Source organism: Vombatus ursinus, unplaced genomic scaffold, assembly GCF_900497805.2.
Source record: "Vombatus ursinus unplaced genomic scaffold, bare-nosed wombat genome assembly UNPS02006874.1, whole genome shotgun sequence".
NCBI lineage: Eukaryota > Metazoa > Chordata > Mammalia > Diprotodontia > Vombatidae > Vombatus > Vombatus ursinus.
Genome location: NW_020946652.1, coordinates 10569281 through 10590546, shown reverse-complemented (window position 1 = coordinate 10590546; position 21266 = coordinate 10569281). Strand labels below are relative to the sequence as shown.

The following is a 21266-nucleotide window of genomic DNA, read 5'->3' as shown; positions in this document are numbered from 1 at the left end:
CAGCCGGTCACAGGAGGAGCCACAGAGGACAGTACCAGGGTCTAAGCCTCCAGCCACAGGCTTCCTGGAAAGGAAGCCACAGAACTCATTCCTCCCCCGATGCCCGAGGGCAGCCTGAACCCACAGCTCCTCAACCCCTGGGGAGAGGCAGCTGCTGAGCCCTTCCAAAGCCCAGGCCCCCAATGCAGAGCCGCGAGGACCCTCTCGGGTCTAAGGCCTCCTTTTACAAAAGATGAAAATGAGCCAGAGAAGGGAAGGGGCTTGATCAAGGTCACACGGGTCGTAAGAAGCAGAGATGGAATTCGAACCCAGGTCCACTGACTCTGACTCTGTCACTGGCCTGAAGCCTCGGCACCTTCCCATGCTGTCACCCACAAGACCAGGAAGTGGGATTCTCTTAGAGGAGAGGGTCTGCTTCCCACCATGGGACGTGCAAGTCGTTCTGGTCAGAGGAGGAGCGCAGGAGGTGGGCAGAGAACATCGCTGCCTCCTTCTGCATTCCCCCGCAGCTCTAACGTAGAAGTACAGGGCTTACCCCAGTTATCCAGAGGCTCAGGGCTGAAGGGGAGACCCAGCTGCAGGACAGATGGCCAAGGTCTCTAGGACTCGGAGCAAACACCTCAATGGATGGAACTGGGAGGGTGGGGGCCGACCCCTGCTGGTTGCAGGTTTCTGCCTCTTAGCAGAAGAGTAGCTGGAGGTGGGTGTTAGCCCAAGGAGCGACATTGCTTTCAGAGTGATTTGCAATGTACTGAGTCATTCGGGGGGGGGAAGATGAACCAGAAAGCAGGAGGCAGGAGGGCTGATGCCTTAGCAGACCTTAGCCAGCCAGAGACCTCCGAGCTCCCCACTGTCCTCCTGAGACCGAGCAAGTGTGATGTCGCCAGTTACTAACCCCACCTCTGACCTGGGGCTTGGTCAGCTTCATGAAAGGCCAAGGCTATAAGCCTGGGAGCCTGGGAATCAGTCTCAAATGCTCCTAAAGGGTTCACTAAGGATGGGAGAAGTCCCCATGCTCAGTCCCTCTCTGCCTCTGGCCCCTACTACTAGGGTTTCTGCAGTCTCATTACTGAGTCCCTGACTTCACCTAGACCTCAGCCTCTCCTGGACAATGTTCCAGGGCTCACAGAAGCCTGACATTCCTCAGGCTCACCTATGCCCGCCTCCCTCAGGGCTGGCAGCTCCTTCAGTTGTGTTCCCAGCACATCAGGCCAGATGCGGGTATGGTCCCTCCTTGCCTTTGCCACTTCTAGACCCAGGCTCTGCCGCCATCCCTCTGACTCTCCTCCTCCTTTGAGAGTCACAACAAGCGTCAATGGGCACATCCCAACTCTTAGGCATTGTTCCCCCCACCCCCAAGGAGGTTGGGGCCAGACTCACAGATTTCCTCTTCTGCCACCATCCTTGCCCTTATCCTTGGGGATTTCAGCATTCCCAGTGATTGGCCTCCCCCTCACCCACCTCCTCCAGGATCCAGAAACCCTTCCCTCTAACCTGCCTTGCTTTTTCTGCCTCTGTCCTCACTGCCCCTTGCAGGCACCAAGCCCTTTCTGTTCTCTTGGGAGGTCTGGCAGCTTGGCCACCAACCTGAGCGGCCCAGATCGTTCAAACTAATGCCAAGTCCCTCCGTGGTCCTGGGTTTCCAAATGTCCCCAAGATTCCCAATGAATCTCCTGTCCCTTTGTGCTATGTAGATACAGCCTGATTTCTGCCCCCCATACAAATGCTCATGAAAATCAAGCCAAAAGAGAATGGGAATAGGTCCAGGCTGGACAGAGCTCACCCTTGGAACACAAGGAATACCCTTCTTGTCATCATTGAGAGATGCAAGAGACAGTGGGATGGAGAACCAAGGGCCAGGGACTGAGAGCTAAGAGAGCTGAGGCTGAAGCCTAGCTCTGACCCCCCACTCATCTGTGAAATGGGGACAAATGTCTTTGGACCAATGACCCATGGATCTGCTGGGGAGAAGAAGCCCTTTGCAGACTGTGGAGGTTCCAGAAGTAGGAGCTCTCAGGACCTCAGGGAGTGCTGAGCCAGTCACCCAGGAGAGGGCCAGGACAAATGGTCACCATGTGCACAGCCCCACAGCAGAAGCTGCTCCCCAGCACTCCCACCACCCCACCCTGAGGGAGGTGCCAGGGTCCCCCTTACCTGGTCAGCGGTCCCAGGTCTCCAGAATCTTGGCTGCCGGCCTCACTAGGCGTGCTCGCTGATTTCGAGGAGGGAGACATAGGGGTTGGGACTAAATAATGAAAATAACAGGTATCCCATGTTACAAAATGCAGCGACTGCACTGGTGACAGCAGCGTCAGACAAACCAAAGCAAACGGAGTCAAAAGAAATCGATCGAATGGGCAGGAGATTGAAATGAGACAAAGAAAAGAAAAGGAAAGAAAAGGAAAAGGAAGAGAGTCAAGTGAATTGTACAGATTTTTGGAAATTAAAGTCTGAAATGAGTTTTGACAGGGTCGACTGTGATTCCAAGACCACCCAGGCCTAGCCAGCCAAAGCCGGTCGCTGGGGCCCAAGTGGCTTGGGGCCAGGGCCGCTTTGGGCTTGGTTAGGGCAGGAGTGGCCCTGGTGACAAATGAAAGCCCCCGGGGAAGTCTCCCTGCCTGCCCAACCCGGTCCCTCCCCCTCTGTCCTTCCCCTGGGGGGGTCTGAGCCTCTTGAGTGTGGGGGAGGAGCAGAGCATGGAGGCTCCGTGGGGAGGGAGGGGGCCAGCTCCCCACTCAGTTAGGGTGCACTGTGCCCAGGGCTTGTATTTCCTAGCCCTGAGGCCGCCAAGCGAAGGCGCTGTCACATGTCTGCGCCTGGGGCCACTTTCTGAAGGAAAAAGGAAAATCATTGCAGGGCTGAGAGCAAAGCTAGTGAACAGCCAAGCTAAAGAAACCCCATGTTGTTTTTTTTCCTCCAAATGTCCTTCAGAAAGAAGCCAGAATGGGGCCCCACCTACCTGCCAGGCTGGCCCCAGCCCAGGCTCATTCCACTAGCTTGAGAAAGGCAGAGGCCGCACATTGAGGGGAGACCCAGCCATTTGGTTCCCATCATCTGTAATTTTCTCTTATTTGTTTAATAAGGCAGAGGGTGTAAAGCACAAAAGCAGATCTGTCAAGGCCTGGGAGTGTTCATGTGGGCTCACTATGATGTCACTGACTGCAATCTGGAAGCTCCCTGGGGACGGCAGAGCAATGAGCCAGGCAGGAGGGGCCGCTGGGCAGGTACCAAGCGGGTGCTCCCCTGGGTCAAGGTGGGGCCATGTGCTCGCAATTCCTCCGAGGTCCTCTAACTGGGGAGGGGTACACCGTCCTTGACAGGTGTCCGTGTTGCTGAGCTTTTAGGACCAATCTCTGGGGCCTTGGGGGCAAAACCGGACCAGCTAGCTACCACCATCCCCTCCCCTACAAGATTTCCCAGCCTCATGTCTTCAGTGACCCAGCCTGTGACACCAGGGTAGCAACGCTAAGTCCAATATCCCAACTGTTAATGAGGTCCAACTTTGGGCCTTGTGAAACTGGCACCCAATTTACGGCCACTAGACCCAGAATCATGGAACTATGAGTGTTGGAAAAATGACCACCTAGTGGAGCCCTTTCCAGTTACACAGAGGAAAGCGACACCCTGGGACAGACACACAGATGAGGAGCTGCGGGACAGGCCGCACTCGGGCTCAAGGTGGGAGTGGGAAGGTCTTTGGAGCCACACTGTGGCTTCTCTCTGTGTCAAAGGGCCTCTCAAAGAGCTCCCCACAGGTGGGACCCTTGGTTGTGCCCCCTTAGAGCCCTGATGACCCACCTCAGGGTCCTGTTCTAAGCTCAAAGCCTAGGCCTGCTCTTAGCATAGCCTATCCACCCACTCCCAGAGCTGCACTTTGGACAAGAAAGGGACCTGAAACTGTGGAGGCTCCTTGCCCACCCCCCGTTCATCTACTGGCTGCTCCCCGGGGAGTTACCCCAATGAAGATTCTGGAATGAATGGAAAGTGAGGGGGAGAACAAAAAGTCAACTGTTTGGTATGCGGTCTCCACTCTCGGAAATCCTGGACAAGTGACGTTTAACACAGAGATGGAAAAGGGGCCGCCAGGCTCCGCTACCCCGCTCCCCATACGCCCCGGGCCAGGGACCCTGGCAGGAGAGTCTGGACAGGTCTTGGCATGTGCTGATCGACCAGAAGGATGTCACCCAAGGCCACAGCTACGGACGCTGAGCTCAGCACAGGGCTGGGAACTCCCCCAGCTCTGCCGCTCCTGCCTCGGTGCTGGACACCGAGGCAGCCCCTGACCATTTCCGTGAGTGCCTGTCTCTAATTGGCCGAGAAGGACCAGACCGCTAATGTGGCGTCTTCTCCATCCCCATACTCTGGGCCCAGAAAATGAAACCAGACGAAAAAGAAACAGCAACGGAAAATCAAGGGTTAAAACATGAGGACATGCGCTGGCCACAGCCACACGGTTCTCTCAGGCATGAGGGCCCCTTTGGAGCATGGCAGCCGCAGGATACGGGCCGGGCTTCCCTGGGGAGAAAGCTCTGAGCTTGGTGGGCGGTCGGCTGCGGAGCCCTCTGGGGTAAGTACCTAGCGGCGGCTCTGGGGAGATGCCGATGCTCTGAAGCAGGGCCTCCGTCTCCCTCCGCTTACGGTCCAAGTCCGAGTCTTCCTGGGCCGGCTCCTTCTTCTGCTGCAGGTCAGCCTGAGAAAGGGCAGCAGGGAAGAGAATCAGGCACAGCGACGTGAAGGTGAAAGCCCAGGGCGGGCAGGAGCGCAGGTCCACACCTCCCAGCCAGAGCCCGAGGGCGTCCATGACGCTAGCCGTGTGTGTGAATGCATGTGAGTATGTGTGAGTGTATGTTATGCATTGTGCCATGTGCTCATGTGTACATGTGAGCATGTGTGTTATGTGCGTGCGTGCGTGTGCATGCATGTGCTCTGTGTACTTGTGTGTGCATGCAGGTGCTCAGTCATGCTCATGTCTGAGTGTTAGCGTGCATGTGTTTGTAGGCTCATGTGTATATGTCCATACTTGTGTGTGCTTATGTGTATGTGTGAGTGTGTGTGTGATGTGTGTGCATGTGTGTTATGTGTGTGCGTGCATGTGCTCGCATGTGTACTTATGTGTGCATGTGTGTATGTGTGCATGCAAGTGCTCAGTTGTACTCATGTGTGAATGTATGTGTGCATGTGTTTGTAACTCATGTGTATGTGTCCGTACTTGTGTGTGCTTATGTTTACATGTGAGTGTGTGTGTTATGTGCGTGAGTGCATGTGCTTGTGTGTGTACCTGTGTGTGCATGTGAGTGTGTTGTGTGTGTTATGTGTGTGCATACATGTGTTTGCAGGCTCATGTGTATTGTTCATGCTTATGTGTACTCCTGCATGCTTGAGCACTATGGGAGAGCCCGGCTGAGAAGGAAGTCAGAATGAAGATGAAAGGCTGAGCTCTCAGAGGACCAGACACCCTCCAATGCCTCCTGCAGACCAGATCAGAGAAAACATGTGAGTGCCGTAAACCAACTTTAGAGCATGTATTGGGCACCAAGGCAAGGCCAGACACCATGCCAGGGACCAGGGATGCACGTGGACCAGGGAGGTGGTCCGTGCCCTCCAAGGTCTCGCAGCTGAGCCTGAAGTGGGGGTGAGCCAGTATGCCTGCTCCAGGCAGCCCCCAGGACTCAGCAGTCAGCTTTGGCTTTGTCAGGGTTCCTAGACACACCAACATGCTTATTCCCCTGGACAAGACAGGACTGCCTCCCTGGGACACGCTCCTCTCTGCCTCTGTCCTCACAGACGCTGTCTGGGAGCCTGGCGGCTCAGATCTCAGGACATGTCTCCGGGAGGGGTCTGTCCCTGTCACCACCTGCCTTCCCTAGCAGGGTCCTGGGAGCCACCTGTGTGAGGCTGGGACAACGAAGGGAAAACACATTTATTAAATGCCAGGCACTGTGCTAAGCACGCTTGCAAATATTATCTCAGTGGAGCCTCGCTGCAATTCTGGGAGATCGGCGCTATTACTCTAGCTAATTCTACAGAGGGGGAAACTGAGGTAGACAGAGGTGAAAAAACTTGTCCAGGGTCACACAGCTAGTGTCTGAGGCTGAATTTGAGCTCAGGTCTTAGTGACTCAGTCCCTCTCCCCTCCAGTCGGCTCCGCGCTCTGCGGCGCCATCTGGCGGCCCTGTGGGCAACCTTTGTCATACTCTCTTAGGCCAGCAGAGGGCTCTGGCTCGCATAGAGGCAAGGAAGTGCTCGTTGGCCGTTGTCCGCTTGCCCAGACTGATTCTCCCTAATGGTTTCTATCTAGTTCCTTATTCTCCCTTCTGGTACATGGATACCTGCCAACAAACACCCTCACTTTCTGCAAGGCTACTTAGCACTGGGGGAAAATGAGATGTTTGACTCGTCTTTGCACAAGAAAAATTCAGACGTGTTAGTCGGTGCAACAATTAAGTGCTTACTGTATGCTAGGTTCTGGGGACACTAAAGATACAAAGCCCAAAGTAGACCGGTACCTGCCTTGAAGGAGCTTCAACTCTACTGGTGGGGGTACAGTGTGAACCCAAGAAAAGATACCAAGGAATGTCAGTGGAAGGAGCACTGACTGAGGTGGAGGGCCAAGAAAGGCTTCCTGGTGTTTAAGGGATCTCTGAGGGAAACTGAGGGGCTCTAAGAGGCAGAGGGGAGGAGGGAGAGCCGTCCTGGCACAGGGGGCAGTCACTACAAAGTCCCTGAGGTGGCACATGGGAGAAAGGGCAAGAAGGCAGTTTGGTGGGAACAGAGAGTATGTGAGAGGCAATAGGGCATGGTCAGTCTGCAAACACAGGCGGTGCTTCGAAGGACTGTAAATGGCTACCAGGGAAGTTTGGATTCGATCCTGGAGGCACCATGGAGTCCTAGGTGCTTCTTGAGAACACGCACCACACGTTCAGAATAAAATGGAGGGGGAAGACGTGAGGCAGGAGAACAGCCAGGCAGCTTTTGCAGTGGAGGAAGCAGTGTGGTGCATTGCTTTCCCATAACTATTCAAAAACGCCTGGAGAAAGAACACCAGACAGAGCGGTGATCACAAAATATAAGGAGCATGTCTTGTGGCTGCCCCAGCCAGCCCAGGGAAGCAGCCAGAAGCCTGCAGGAATTGCCAAGAAGGGCTGCACAGAAACTGGGCTGATGCCTAGCACTGGGTGACTGTGCACAGAAGAGGAGAGCACCCACAGCGCTTGGGCCCCAGCCCCAGCGTGGAGGTTGAGTCAAGCAACGAAAACCCGAGTTGAGCCAATCACTGTGTTGCTCTGACCCAAGAGCATGATTGTAGATGCAGATGGGGGAGCGCCTTCCTCTAACCAATCAAGGCAAGGAGCCCAGTGGGAGGCTGCCTTTTGTTTTTTCTGTACCTCTAGAGCCTTCAAACTTATTAGCAGGATGTGGGGCCAGCAATTGTCCACTGGAGCTCCAGCCAGGGGCAAGTATGCGACTGTGTTACCCAATCACAGCCTGGGGTAGGGAGTCTGCAAATCTTAGATGAAGAGGGCAGTGATTATACCATGCTCTTGATCAGACCACTTCATCTCCTTGGCCTGTGCCACCCCAAGTGCCCCTTGAAGGGCACAGCATACAATACCCAGAAAAAAGCAACAATAGACCCCCAGATAATACATAATAGGACCAAACAAAGCCCCGACATTCTCTCCAGAAGTTCATAGAGCTCAGCCCACACATAAAATCATAATTCAAGAAGCAAGTCTGGAAGAACAAGTAAACAAGCAAACAAGACCCCTTGACCATAAAAAGAAAGCTATTATGGAGACAGGGACACCCAGTAAACAAACACAGAAGATATAACTAACTCCAAAATACCTATCAGCAAAGCCCCCGTGACAAACATAGCTTGGACACAACAAGGTTGATTAGAATTCCTAGAAGAAAGGAAGCAAGAATTAGTTTTAAAATGATATTATATCCGACCTCAGACACTTGACACTTACTAGCCATGTGACCCTGGGCAAGTCATTTAATCCCAATTGCCTCACCCAAAAAAAAAAGCAAAAAAAAAAAAGGATATAAATAAAGTGAGAACTTTAGAGGAAAGAATTGGCAAAGGAATGAGAGATCTGGAGGAAAGGCTTGGAAGAAAAATGAACATTTTAGTATGAGGTAAAAAACCTTACCCAAGTAATAGAGTCTCTGAAAATTAAAATATGTCAAATAGAAGTTAATGATTCCGTGAAATAACAAGAATTATTAAAAGGAAGGAAGGAAAGAAACAAGCATTTTTAAGTGCTTCATACCTGCCAGACCTGGTGCTAAGTGTTAGGAATAAAAATTCAAGTAAAAGAAAAACAATCACTGCCCTCAAGGAGCTTACTTTCTAATAGGGGAAGATAAAAGCGTGTGGGAGGAGATGAAGACAGCTTTCATAAGGACATGGTTTGGAAAGTCAGAAACAGAGTCAGGAGGAGAATGAAGCCAGGCTGGCCTGGCCCCCTCCACAAAGGGAAGGAAGAGATCACCAGTGGGAGAAGAGAGACTGACAGAAGGATATTCCATGGTGGGAAGGTGACAACAGCAGTTGAATATTACAGGGCAAGGAGGCCCTGGGTGGCAAGGGAAGTTCCAGGATGAGACAGCAGTTGTAGCATGATTTTGAAGTCTGCAAAGTCAAGAGCAGAGCTGGAAGGGGAATGGAGGCTGGCTGGCCTAGTCCCCGAAGACTGGAAAAAAAAAGGAGAAGAAAATGTAGGGCATCTCATATGTAAAACAAATGAGCTGGAAAACCAGTCAAAGAACAAAAAAAAATGAAAGAGAGAGAGAGAGAGAGAGAGAGAGAGAGAGAGAGAGAGAGAGACTGTATATCATATTTCAAGAGTGAAAACTGCCCAGAACTATTAGAACCAGAGGGCAAAGTTAAAGTAGAAAGAACAACCTATCACTTCCTAAAAGAAACCACCAAATGAAAAATGTAAGATCCCCAAAGCAGAGGTCCCAGAAAATACAAGAAAATACCAGAAAGTCATTAGTTCCAGTACCAAGGACCTACAGTTAAGATCAAGCCAGCTTTGTCAACTACCACCATAAAAGACTAGAAAGCTTGAAATGCAATCACACAAGAGACCAAAGATGTAGGCTTACCACTAAGAATAACGTACCTAGAAAAACTGAATATGGGCCTGGGCAGGGGAAGGGGGTAGTACATGGGGAATGAACCATGAACAGAATAGAGAACTTCAAAGCTTCTGATGAAAACACCAGAGATGAGTTAGAAACTTCGAAATACAAACACAGGAGATAAGAGAAATAGAAATTATATACAAGCACTAGGAAGGAATGATACAGAGATGAAATGTTTATCTTCTAAAAGGGGAGATGAAACAAGTGTCTCTATAGAAATCTAATGTCATCAGAGGTCATAGAAAGAATTAAATAAGACAGAGGGAGTGGTTTTGTTATGTTCAGGTAATCTTAAAAGAAGAAAAGAAAGGGAGAAGAAAAGAGGAATACATTAGGAAAGAAAAGAGTAGAGAAATTACCATCTTACAAAATCAGAGAGCACAAATAGAAAAAAGACAGGGTAGGGGGGCAGAGCCATCATTGGAACCTTCCTTTTGAAGCAGCCAAAGGAAGTTAGAACACATACATGGGGAGGGGGGAGAGACAGAGAGACAGAGAGAACAGAGACAAAGAGGAGAGAGAGAGAGAGAGAGAGAGAGAGAGAGAGAGAGACAAAGAAATAAGAAGAAGGCAGAGATATGGGGATGGAAGAAGAGCAGGTAGATTGAGGAAGAGATTCATCATAAGCAAATAAATTTTAATCTCAGAGAGTGGATCATAAAGAAGAGTTAAAAGGAATGAAAACAAGAGGAAGAACCTAAACTAGGATCTGGATTCAGAAGAGGAAAGGGGCAGGTGAATGGAAACAGGTTCTATACTAATGCTGAGCCCTCTTCTTTGTATAAAGGGGGAAGGGGGCAGGGGGCAGGGAAAGGAGGAAGTATAAGAGATCAGGATAGAGGGAAATACATAATTAATTATCATTGTGAATGCAAATGGGATGAACTTACCCATAAAAAAAGAAGAGGGTAGCATAATGGATTAGAGAGCAGAATCCAAGCATATGCTGTGTACAAGAAATCCAGCTGAAACAATAAGATTTAAACTGAGTGAAAATAAGGGGTTAGAACAAAATCTATCATGCTTCAGCTGAAGTTAAAAAAAAAAAAAGGCAAAGGTAACAGTCATTATCTCAGATGAGGCAACAACAAAAACACACTTGATTAAAAGGGATAAACAGGGAAACTACATTATAAAATCAACAAATCCTTAGATAACTTAATTTTAAAAAAGAAAAAGAAAACCAAATTACAATGGTCAAAAATGAAAAAAGATTAGGAGCAGCTAGGTGGCGAAGTGGATAGAGCACTGGCTCTGGAGTCAGGAGAGCTTGTGTTCAAATCCAGCCTCAGACACTTGACACTTACTAGCTGTATGACCCTGGGCAAGTCACTTAAGCCCGTTGCTTAACCCCTCCCCCCAATGAAAAAGATTTCACAAGAAATAAATGAAGTTTTAAAGGCTATTTTTAAAATATGCCAATAAAATCAACAACTTAAATAAAACATAACTTCACAAAAATATGAAATGCCCAGAAGAACAGAATAAGAAATAGAGAATTTAAATAAGCCAGTATCACCTTCTGGGTTAGGTGACCAAAAAGATGTAACACTCCACGTTTTCTCTCATCTTCACAAACTTTTAAAACTCCCTATATAGGAGTTATGCAAAGAGATAAAGTAAATTGCAGTCGTACCTGCAAGCTAAGACACCAACAGCTCTAAGGAGGGAACAGCCACACAAATTAGCAGCAGGAAAGGTAGCCCCTACCCCTGCCAGACTGGTGGTGGCTCAGACTCCTCAGGCTCATGCTTTGTGGCACGCTCTGTGATGCGAGCCAGGGTGCTCTGCTCACACTCTCACCCCATAATTGCATGGTGACAACGAGCAGCAGAAGTGCATGAACTGATGTGAGCGGAGCCAAGAAAACAACATATTCAGTAACTACTGCAATGTGACTGAAAACATCAGAATGAAAAGTGAATGGAACAGAATTACTGGGATCGGGGAGGACTTCCCAGCCCCTGCTCATTCTGGTGCCTTCCCTCTGTTCACTGTCTCCTAACTATCCTGTGGGCAGCTTTCTTTGTACAGACGTATTTGCATGTTGGCTCCCCGATTATACTGGAAGCTCCTTGAGGTCAGGGACTGTCTTTTGCCTCTTTTTGTATCCTCAGTGCTTAACATAGTGCCTGGAACATAGGTACAGTTAGATGGTGCAATGGATAGAATGAAGGGCCTGGAGTCAGAAAGATCAGAGTTCAAATATGACCTCAAACACTCTAGCTGTGTGACCCTGGGCAAGTCACTGAACCCCTACTTGCCTAAAACTGGAGAAGGAAATGGCAAACCACTCCAGTATCCTCACCAAGGAAACCTCATGGGTATTTAGTCTATGGGGTCACAAAGAGTCAAACATGGGCAGCTAGGTGGTATAGTGGATAGAGCACTGGACCTGGAGTCAGGAAGTCTTCCTGAGTTCAAATCTGATGGGGTTGGGATCTGGACCCCAGAAAGGAAAAACCCCGGACTTTCCCACATGGCCAAATCTCTGGCTTTAGCCTGAGGCTATAATCCCATCAACTGGACTTTCTTTGTGGCTACACCCAATCTCCTCTCCTTTGTCTTAGCTCCCTATGGTCCCTGGCCATTTCCCACTCTTAATCCTAGCTAGGCTCCATTGTCCAGGTCCCAGGAGTTCTCTTCACCCCAGTTTACTGGTCACTTCCATCCAGATCTCCTTAAGCCCTTCTTCCAGTCACCCCAAATTACTTGGCCACTGCTAGATCCCTCCCACAGTCTTTCTGTACATAAGGTCCATCTTGTCTCCATTAAGATGCTGGGATTCTTAGAATCTAACCACTGCTCAGATTTTCACAATCTAGCCAATAACCCATGTTTAGACTCTTTAAGAGTCTACCCAATACGACAATGTTCTAATAAACCTTGTCTTTGGCTGAAAGAAGGCTTGGGTCAAATTCTTTCGGGCAGGACCTGCTTGTCATGATTTTGGGATTCCAGGACCCCTAACCTCTAGACTTCATCAAATCCAGCCTCAGATATTTTCTAACTGGGTGACCCTGGGCAAGTCATTTCACTCTGTTTGCCTCAGTTTCCTCATCTATAAAATAAGCTGGAGAAGGGAATGGCAAACCATTCCAGTATCTTTGCCAAGAAAACCCCAGATGGGGTCACCAAGAGTCAGACACACTGAACAATGACTTAACAACACCAACAAATGTTTGTGGATTAATTGATTGAACTCGAATGATGAGAGATGAAAGGACACGTTAACGTACCCTTGATGGAGGTAAAAGTTTGCCAGTGTCCCACATTCCACCTGCATTCAGACTTTTTCAATGTGCTGATCAATTGTGCTGATTTTTTTTTCTTTACAGAGGTGCATGGGATAACTATGGTCACGCAAGGAACAGAAAACGTCAATTAAAATTTATCGTGAAAAAACAAAGTGCATTTGCACAGATTATATATAATTATGGTGGGGTTTTTTTAAATGCATCAATTGGTGGCCTGATTCTTCCAGTGTTAAATGTATCTTTTTTTTCTTTCACCCTGGAAGCCCTGGAGTGCTAGTAAATATTTAACAACCAGGAATTTAAGGTTCAGCTCTGTGAAAAACTCGAGGCCCACAGTACTGAAAACATAAGATGGACTCTTAAGTATAATCTGCATCATTAACATTTTCTCTATCCCTTTCTTAAGTCTGGGCAATCATTAAATAATCAGTCAAGGCCGTGTTTGCTGATTTCAGAGGTGTAAATACCCCCACTGAAAATCGAACCAGTTGGAGTTGTGTCCAGCGCCTGAAGTGACCTTAGAGATCTCTAGTCTGCTTCTCGTACTGCACAGACTAAGACCCAAAGAGGTTCGACAGTTTGCTAGCTAGGGGAGAGCTGGGATTTGAACTCAGTCTCTGGGATTCACAGCACTGGGATCCCTACAGGACTGAGATCTGACTGGAGGACGGCAGGATCCAACTGGCTCCTGCTCCCCTTCCGAGGTCGTCTTCAGCCGGAATTGCCTCCCCCCTCCCCCCATCCTCCACACCCCCAGATTCATGAAATGCCAAAGACGAAGCAGACGCCTGAGGTGGAATGCCATTTGCTGAGCCTCATCCTATCTCAGAATCATTCTGTGAAATTCGGGCGGGAGATGAGAATGTCAGTTTCGAAAGAAACTCGTAATTAGCCCGGGACAACTGGTGCCCTTGACTTCTCCCGAGTATCGACACTTGAAGGGAGGAAAATATCCTATCTCGAAACTTCTTTGATTTTGCTGGAAATGAGCACCCGCCCCCTATCAGCATGCGATCGGCCTGCATAAGGACAGGATCGGCGCCTCAAGAATAAACAGGAGCTTTCCATCCCTGGCTAATGACAGGGGGGCCAGGCAGACGGAAGGCTGATCAGCATCCTGTATGCCTGGCCACCTTGCAGGGAGAACAGTCCCGAAAGCAAGCTGCCCGTCACTCACAGTCTAAGGGCAGGGGGATTCTGGCTGGCTGGGCTGCAGATGTGGTGAGACCCGGATTCCCTGGACGGTTGGGACCGGGGTGGATGCAGTGCCCACAGGCCAAAGAGAGGAAGCCCTCCTGCCAGGCCTCAGGCTTCCAAGAGAACAGCCTGGCCCTAAAGGAAGCTCCCAAGGCTGTGCAGAATTTGGCTTTTTGGCTCTGAGCTATCCAAAGATAGCTTTTTTTTTGGTGAGGGAGGAACGCCCATTTGAAACCTCTCCCGCTGATCTCCCGGGATGGAAGCCATACCTGGCCAGGCCCAAGCAAGGATACCTTTGAGGACACTGACCAGAAGACAAAGCTGAGGTCTCAGAGGCAGAAGGCTATGGTCTCCTGGGTCTCCTGCCCATTAGTGAGGTGACCTTGACCAAGGCACAACTCTCCTGGTTGGCAGTTTCGTAACCCGTGTAGGAAGGGAGCCCCAGACACATCAGCCAAAACTGAAAGTCTGCAGGATGTGTAAAGAGGACAGTGCTCAGCCTGAAAAGGGTCCGAGGCTCAAAGAGCTCAACTGTAAATGAAGAGGCCAGTAAGACAAAGACCAGACCTCCAAGACATGGGCAGCATTCAGCTTGCCCCCAGACACTCATCTACTCGAGATTCCCAAAGGATCATGGGAGGGGGAAGTGAGTGAATCAGGACTGTTCATTGTTTAGTCCCTTTTCACTTGTGTCTGACTTTTTGTTCATTACCCACGTGGGATTTTCTTGCCAAAGATACTGGAGTGGTTTGCCATTTCCTTCTCCAGCACAGTTTATAGGTGAGGAACTGAAGCAAACAGGGTGAAGTGACTTGCCCAGGGTCACGCAGCTAATTAGTGTCTTAGACTAGATTTGAACCCAGGAAGATGAGTCTTCCTGACTCCAGGTCTCGTGCTCTAGACACTGTGGTGCCTAGCTGCCCTTGGGACCAATTACCCTAAGGCAACAAGGAGCATCTTCTTGAGGGTGGGAGGTTTTCTTTTTTTTTTCTTCTTTTTTCTTTTAGGCAATTGGGGTTAAGTGACTTGCCCAAGGTCACACAGCTAGTAAGTGATCAAGTGTTTGGTCTGAGGCTGGATTTGAACTCAGGTCCTCCTGACTTCAGGGCTGGTGCTCTATCCACTGTGCCATCTAGCTGCCCCTTGAGGGTGGGACGTTTTAAGTCAGGCAGAATTTGTCTAATTGGGGAGGCCATTTTTTCTCTCCTCTCCTACCTGGAGGCGACAGATCACCTCTGAGAGAGTCACAGAGAAGAAGTTTCTACAAATCCTAGGACTCTGTTATACTTCATCTAAAGGAGCACCATAACACTCAGCTGGAGAAAGCATTGTCCTACCCAGCCCAGCCCAACCTACTTAGAGATGCCACACTTATTTGCCCACTGGGTGCCAGATCACTAACACAAATGTAAGATAATTCCAGCATTCAAAGATCTTGCATTCTGCTGAGGGAGACCACAAGAACCCATCTAAGCAAATACAAAATATAAAGACATTAAATAAAATAAATTAGGCGAGGAAGGGCAGTAGGAGCTGAGGAATTGAGATGGGCGTCATAAAGTGGAGAAAAATCTATATATACTGAGCTTTGAAGGAAGTTAGGAAGGCTACATGGTAGAAGTGAAGAGAGTGTGTTCTAGGCATGGGGGAAAGGCAGAGGTGGCACAGTGGATAGAGCTCTGTGCCTGAAGTCAGGAAGGTTTGAGTTCAGATCCAGCCTCCGATATTTACTAGCTATGTGACCCCTGAAAAGTCATTTAACCTCTATCTGCCTCAGTTTCAACTGTAAAATGGAGTTAATAATAGCACCTACCTCGAGTAGTTGTTGTAAGGATAGAATGAGATAATATTGCAAAGTGCTTTGCAAATCTTAATGTACTATATAAATACTAGCTGTTATCATCATTACTAGTATTTAGCAAAAGTGACTGAGAAGGAACAGCCAGAGAGAGTAGGAGGAGAACCAGGACAGGGCCATGTCATGAAAACCTAGAGAGAAGAGAATATTGAGGAGAAGAGGGTGATTAACAATGTCAAAGTCTGCAGAGAGGTCAAGGAGAATGAGGATCGAGAAGAAGCCCTTGGAGATCTGGATGACTTTGTAAAGGGCAGGCTCAGTTCAATGGTGAGGCTGGAAGACAGATAGACAGCAAGGGGTCCTGAGCTAGTGGGTGGAGAAGAAGTACAAGCAGCTAGTGTAGACAGCTTCTGCTAGGACCACTATGAAAAGGAAAAGCAATAATACCTTGAGGGAATGGAAGGGATGGAAGGGTTATGATTTTGTTTTTAAGATGAAAGAGACATGAACATGTTTGTAAGCAGCAGGGAAGGAGCAATAGATAAGGAGAGGGTGGGGTCATGAGAGTGGTGACAATCAGCTGGAGAAGATGACAGCCAGATAGACTGAGCAAGCATTAATTAAGCACTTACTTTGTGCCAGGTGCTTAGCGAAGTTCTGGAGATACAAATACAAACTAGAGAGTCATTCCCTCACCTCAAGGAGCCAACATTCTAATAGGAAAAGACAAAACATAAAGGACAGCTAGAAGGTGTGGTACATTCTGAACTGCTGGCTGGGAAGTGAGCTGTGGGTTTGGTTCTGGGCAATATAAGGAGAGAGAAAGAATGGAATCTTGTAGAGGCACTAGCTCTGGCAAAGAGAAAGATAACTTCATCCAAGACCGGAGGAAAGTCAGAGATGACATCAAGGGCCTTTGGGAGGGAAGGGGAGAGTAGGGAAGAAAATGGAGGTGAGGTCAAAAAATGCTCCCTGGTTTTTCATTATAGGAGGGAGAGGGGCTAGGCATAACAATCTGAGAGTCACCTGTGTAGTGATGATAACTAAAACTAGGGACGCTGTTGAGATAATGAAAGGAAGAGAGAGGAGAGGAGAGAAAGGAGAAGAGACTAGAAGAGAAGAGAGGAGAGGAGAACAGGGGAAAAGAAGGGAGGGGAGAGGAAGGAGAAGAGGAAAGGAGATGAGAGGACAGGAGGGGAGAAGAGGGGAGGAGTGGGGAGAAAAAAGGAAGAGAGGGGAGGAGAGGGGAAGGGAGGGCAGGGAGGGGAGAAGAGGAAATGGAAAGGGAAGGGAAAGGGATAGAAATCACTGTTTTCCCTTCACTTCCCCCTCAGCTGACTGTGTCTAATGTCCCTTCCAGGTTCTGACAATGAGCCTGAGTGACATTAAGAGGGTGACTCCTCCCCTGTGTCCCTTGGGCTGACACGAGGAGAACTCAGCTCTGGTGGCCCAAAGTAGACAGGTGAAGCTGACAGCAGGCATCCTGTTTACCAAGTCTAGCAAGGCCAGGCATAAACTCTCTCTGAGACCTAAATTCTCAGTGGCCAAAGGAGACAGACTAGGGTAAATGCCCTTGAGTGGGCTTCTTCCTTAGCACTCACCTCTTTCTTTTTCCGTTCCTCTTCCTTCCGTTTCTTTTCCTCCCTGATCTGGGCTAACCGCTGCTTCTTTCGTTCCAGCTCAGCTTTTAAGTCACTTTTGTCAGACATCGTGACTTCCTGGGGAAACAAGCAAAAGGAAACATGTAAATAACAGGGAAGAATCATTCTGTCATTTCTTTATTTGCTTCCTGACTGGGAAGGCATGGACCCTGAAAGGAGACTGTGTGGCAGATAGGGTAAAACTGATCACAGGGAGGCTGCCTAATCGGGGACACAGAAAAATCCTCCTCTGGGGCAATCCTCTCTAAACCCTGCAGGATCGGTATTCCCAAGAGTGAGGCACAAGGGAAAAGGAGCAGGGGGCAAGATCTCCAAGGCAGTAACACAGAACAAACTCAAAAGAGGCACTGCAGAAGGTTTCCTCCTGTGAGGAATATGGAGACAGAAGAAGGAGAAAATAAGGAGAAAGGCCATGAGTCAAAGAATACAAGTCTACAATACAAAGAGACAAGAAATAGTAGGATCCAGCTGAGTCACTGGTATTGGCAAGAAGAAAGACCACTTCATCAAAGACTAGAGGAGAGGTGGGTGTAGTGGGGTATGATGTCAAGGGCCTTTTTGAGGGAAGAGTAGAGTATGGAAGAAAATGGAGGTGAGGTCTAAAAAGAGGATGAAGGAAAGAAGTACTTTAAAAAAAAAGGTACAGAAAATGGAATAAAAACTAACAAACCAAACAATTAGAGGAAGGGAAAGAGAGGAAGAGGGATTTTACTTGACTAACTGAGGGAACAAAGAATGAGATAACTAGATAAAAGGAAGGAAGAAAAAGGAATTAATAAGTTAATCAAAATTCTAAAATTAGGGCAGGCATAAAGGTGAGGCTGAGCTTGAAGGGGAGGGGGAGAGAGCTTTTGGGGACCGAGTTGCTTAAGACAAGCAAATTAAAAAACAATAACCAAAAATACAGAGGAAAGGGGGGGAAATCCTAATTCAGGGGTAAAAAGAAACAATGAGAAACAAAGGAAGGAGAACATAAAGCTGTCATAACTTTAAATGTGAGTGGGTTAAACAATGGAGAAGAAAACAAAACCCCCCGATCTTTTGTACCTCTGAGCCCAGGAGCATAGAAGAGACTGTTCTAAGTTTTAGCTCTGCACATACACCTGCAGCAGAATCACCAGGGCAGGAGACCCAGACCATAGGGAAGCCAGCAGTTTGGTCACACTGAACCTGCAGAACCTCCCAGCAGGCTAACGAGATTTAATAACAGTATGCTAGTACCCCCAACCAAGGCCAAGCTGACAGACGCAAACCTGGGTCAGGAGCTTGTAGAGCTCAGACCAAGGGGGCAGTAAACAAACCTTTCCCTAGATCCCAATGCTTTGAGAGCCCTGAAAACTTGCAGGCTCCCAGACTAAGCTGCAAAAGCAGCAGAAAGACACAAAAGGAGGTAAGCTCAGGCCAGAACATCTACCCTACCCCACTCAGAAGTGAACAGAGCACACCATTAACATAAAATCAAGAAGTAGGCTGGAAGAATGAGCAAACACAAAAAGAACCCAACCATAAAGAGTTGTTATGGGAAAAAGAACTCAAGACAAAACACAGAAGAAGACAGTGACTACAAAATATCTACAAGTAAAACCTCAAAGAAAAATGCAGCTTGGACACAAGTCCAACAAGAATTCTTAGAAGAGTTAAAGCAAGAATTAAAAGAGAGATAAAAGAAGCATATTATATGCCTCCAGAGAAAGAACTGATATTGATTGAATACAGACTGAAGCATGCTATTTTTCACTTTCTTTCTCTTACTTTTTTTCTTTTATTTGAGTCTTCTTATACAAAATTACTAATGTGGAAATGTTTCACATAATTGCACAGGTATAACCTATATCTGATTACTTGCTGACTCAGGGAGGGGAGGGAGGAATAGAATTTAGAACTCAAAACTTTAAGTAAAAATGTTAAAAAAAAAAAGAGAGAGAGAGAGATAAAAGTGACTTTAAAAGCCAAATGAGAGTGATAATGGAAAAAGAAGGGAAAGAAGCGAGACATAGGGAAGAAACATGTGAAAAGAAAATCAACAGCATGGAGAAAGAGATACAAAACCTTAATGAAAAAAATAAATCTTTATAGTATTATCAAAACTATCTGGTATTGGCTCAGAAATATACTGGTGGATCAGTGGAATAAGTTAGGCACCCAAGACACAGTAGTCAATGATTATAGTAATCTACTGTTGGATAAATCCAAAGACCCCAGCTTCTGGGATAAGAACTCACTATGTGACAAAAACTGCTGTGAAAACTGGAAAATAGTATGACAGAAACTAGGCATAGACCAACATCTTCCACCCTATGCCAAGATAAAGTCAAAATGAGTATATGATTTAGATATAAAGGGTGTTACCTTAAGCAAATTAGGAGAGCAATGAATAGTTTACCTATCAGATCTATGGAGAAGGGAAGAATTTAAGACCAAGCAAGAAATACAGAACAGTATAAAATGCAAAATGGACAATTTTGATTACATTAAATTAAAAAATTTTTGCACAAACTAAACCAATGCAACACCAAGATTAGAAGGAAAGTGGAAAGATGGGAAATAATTTTTACAACAAATGTTTCCAATAAAGGCCTCATTTCTAAAATATATAGAGAACTGACTCAAATTTATAAGAATGCAATTCATCCCTCAATTAATAAATAGTTAAAAAGATATGAACAGGCAATTCTAAGATGAAGAAATTAAAACTATCTATAGTCATATGAAAAAAAAATGCTCTAAATCGCTATTGATTAGAGAAATACAAATTAAAACAACTCTGAGGTACCACAGCACACCTATCAGATTGGCTAATATGACAGAAAAGGAAAATGATAAATGTTAGAGAGAATGTGAGAAAATTAGGATATTGATGCATTGTTGGTGGAGTTGTGAACTGATCCAACCATTCTGGAAAACAATTTAGAACTATACACAAAGGACAATCAAATGGTGTATGCCTTTTGATTCAGCAATACTGCTGCTAGGTATGTATCCCAAAAAGATTATAAAAAAAGGGAAAAGGACCTATTTGTACAAAAATATTTATAGTAGATCTTTTTGTGGTGGCAAATTGGAAATTGAGGGAATGCCTATCAATTGAGGAATGGCTGAAGAAGTTGTGGTATATGAATGTAATGGAATACCATTGTGCTATAAGAAATGATGAGCAGGTGAATTTCAGAAAAACCTGGACTTACATTCACTGATGCTGAGTGAAGTGAGCAGAACCAGAACATTGTACAGTAATAGAAACATTGTGCAATGATCAACTTTGAATGACTTAGTCCTTTTCAGCAATATAATGATGCAAGACCATTCCAAAAGACTCATGATGGAAAATGCCATCCACATCCAGAGAAAGAACTATGGAGTCTGAATGCTGATCAAAGCAGACTATTTTCATTTTTTTCATTTTTGGGGGGTTTTTCCCTTTTACTCTGTTCCTTCTTTCACAACATGACTAATGTGGAAATATGTTTCCATGATTGTACATATATAACCTATATCAGATTGCTTGCCATCTTGGGGAGGGGGGATGGGAGGGAAGGAGGGAGAAAAAATTTGGAATTCAAAATCTTATAAAAATGAATGTTGAAAATTATCTTTACATGTAATTGAAAAAATAGAATACTATTGAAAAGAAAAAAAAGAAAAGATCTCTTTGAAAATTAGAATTGGACAAATGGAAGCTAATGACCCTATGACACATGGAAAAGTAATAAAATAAATTCAAAAGCAAAATTTTGAACTCTCTAATCGGGAAAACAGCTGACCTGGAAAACACATGAAGGATAATTTAAGAATCATTGGATTACTTGAAAACTACAAATAAAGAACCTAGACATAATATTTTAAGAAGTCATAAAAGAAAGCTGCCTAGATATCTTAGAACTAGAAGACAAAGTAGAAATTAAAAGAATGCATATGTCACTTTCTGAAAGAAATTCCAAAATAAAAACTCCCAAAAATATTATAGACAAAATCTAGAGCTCCCAGTTCAAAGAAAAATACTCTAAGTAGAGAAAAAGAAGGAATTCAAGTACTGAGGAGCACAAGTACAGTCAGGATCACACATAATTTAGCAGCCATCACTATAAAGAAAAGGAGAGCTTAGAATATGGCATTCCAGAAAAAGGAGCTAGGATTACAACCAAGAATAACCTACCCAGCAAAACTAAGAATAATCCTACAGAGGAAAATGACCTT

General features: G+C 46.7%; 1 protein-coding gene across 3 annotated transcripts in view; it reads right to left on the bottom strand.

The window, feature by feature from the left end:
• DYNC1I1 (dynein cytoplasmic 1 intermediate chain 1) overlaps positions 1-21266 on the bottom strand; it is a 187890-nt gene that overhangs the window by 146182 nt on the left and 20442 nt on the right. For all 3 annotated transcript variants that reach the window (XM_027848896.1, XM_027848895.1, XM_027848897.1), the window contains 3 exons: positions 17013-17129; positions 4576-4690; positions 2155-2245 (listed from right to left, as the gene is read on the bottom strand). In XM_027848896.1, the coding sequence (XP_027704697.1) occupies positions 2155-2245; positions 4576-4690; positions 17013-17120 (314 nt within the window). In that variant the 5' untranslated portion in view covers positions 17121-17129. The remainder of the gene's footprint in view (positions 1-2154; positions 2246-4575; positions 4691-17012; positions 17130-21266) is intronic.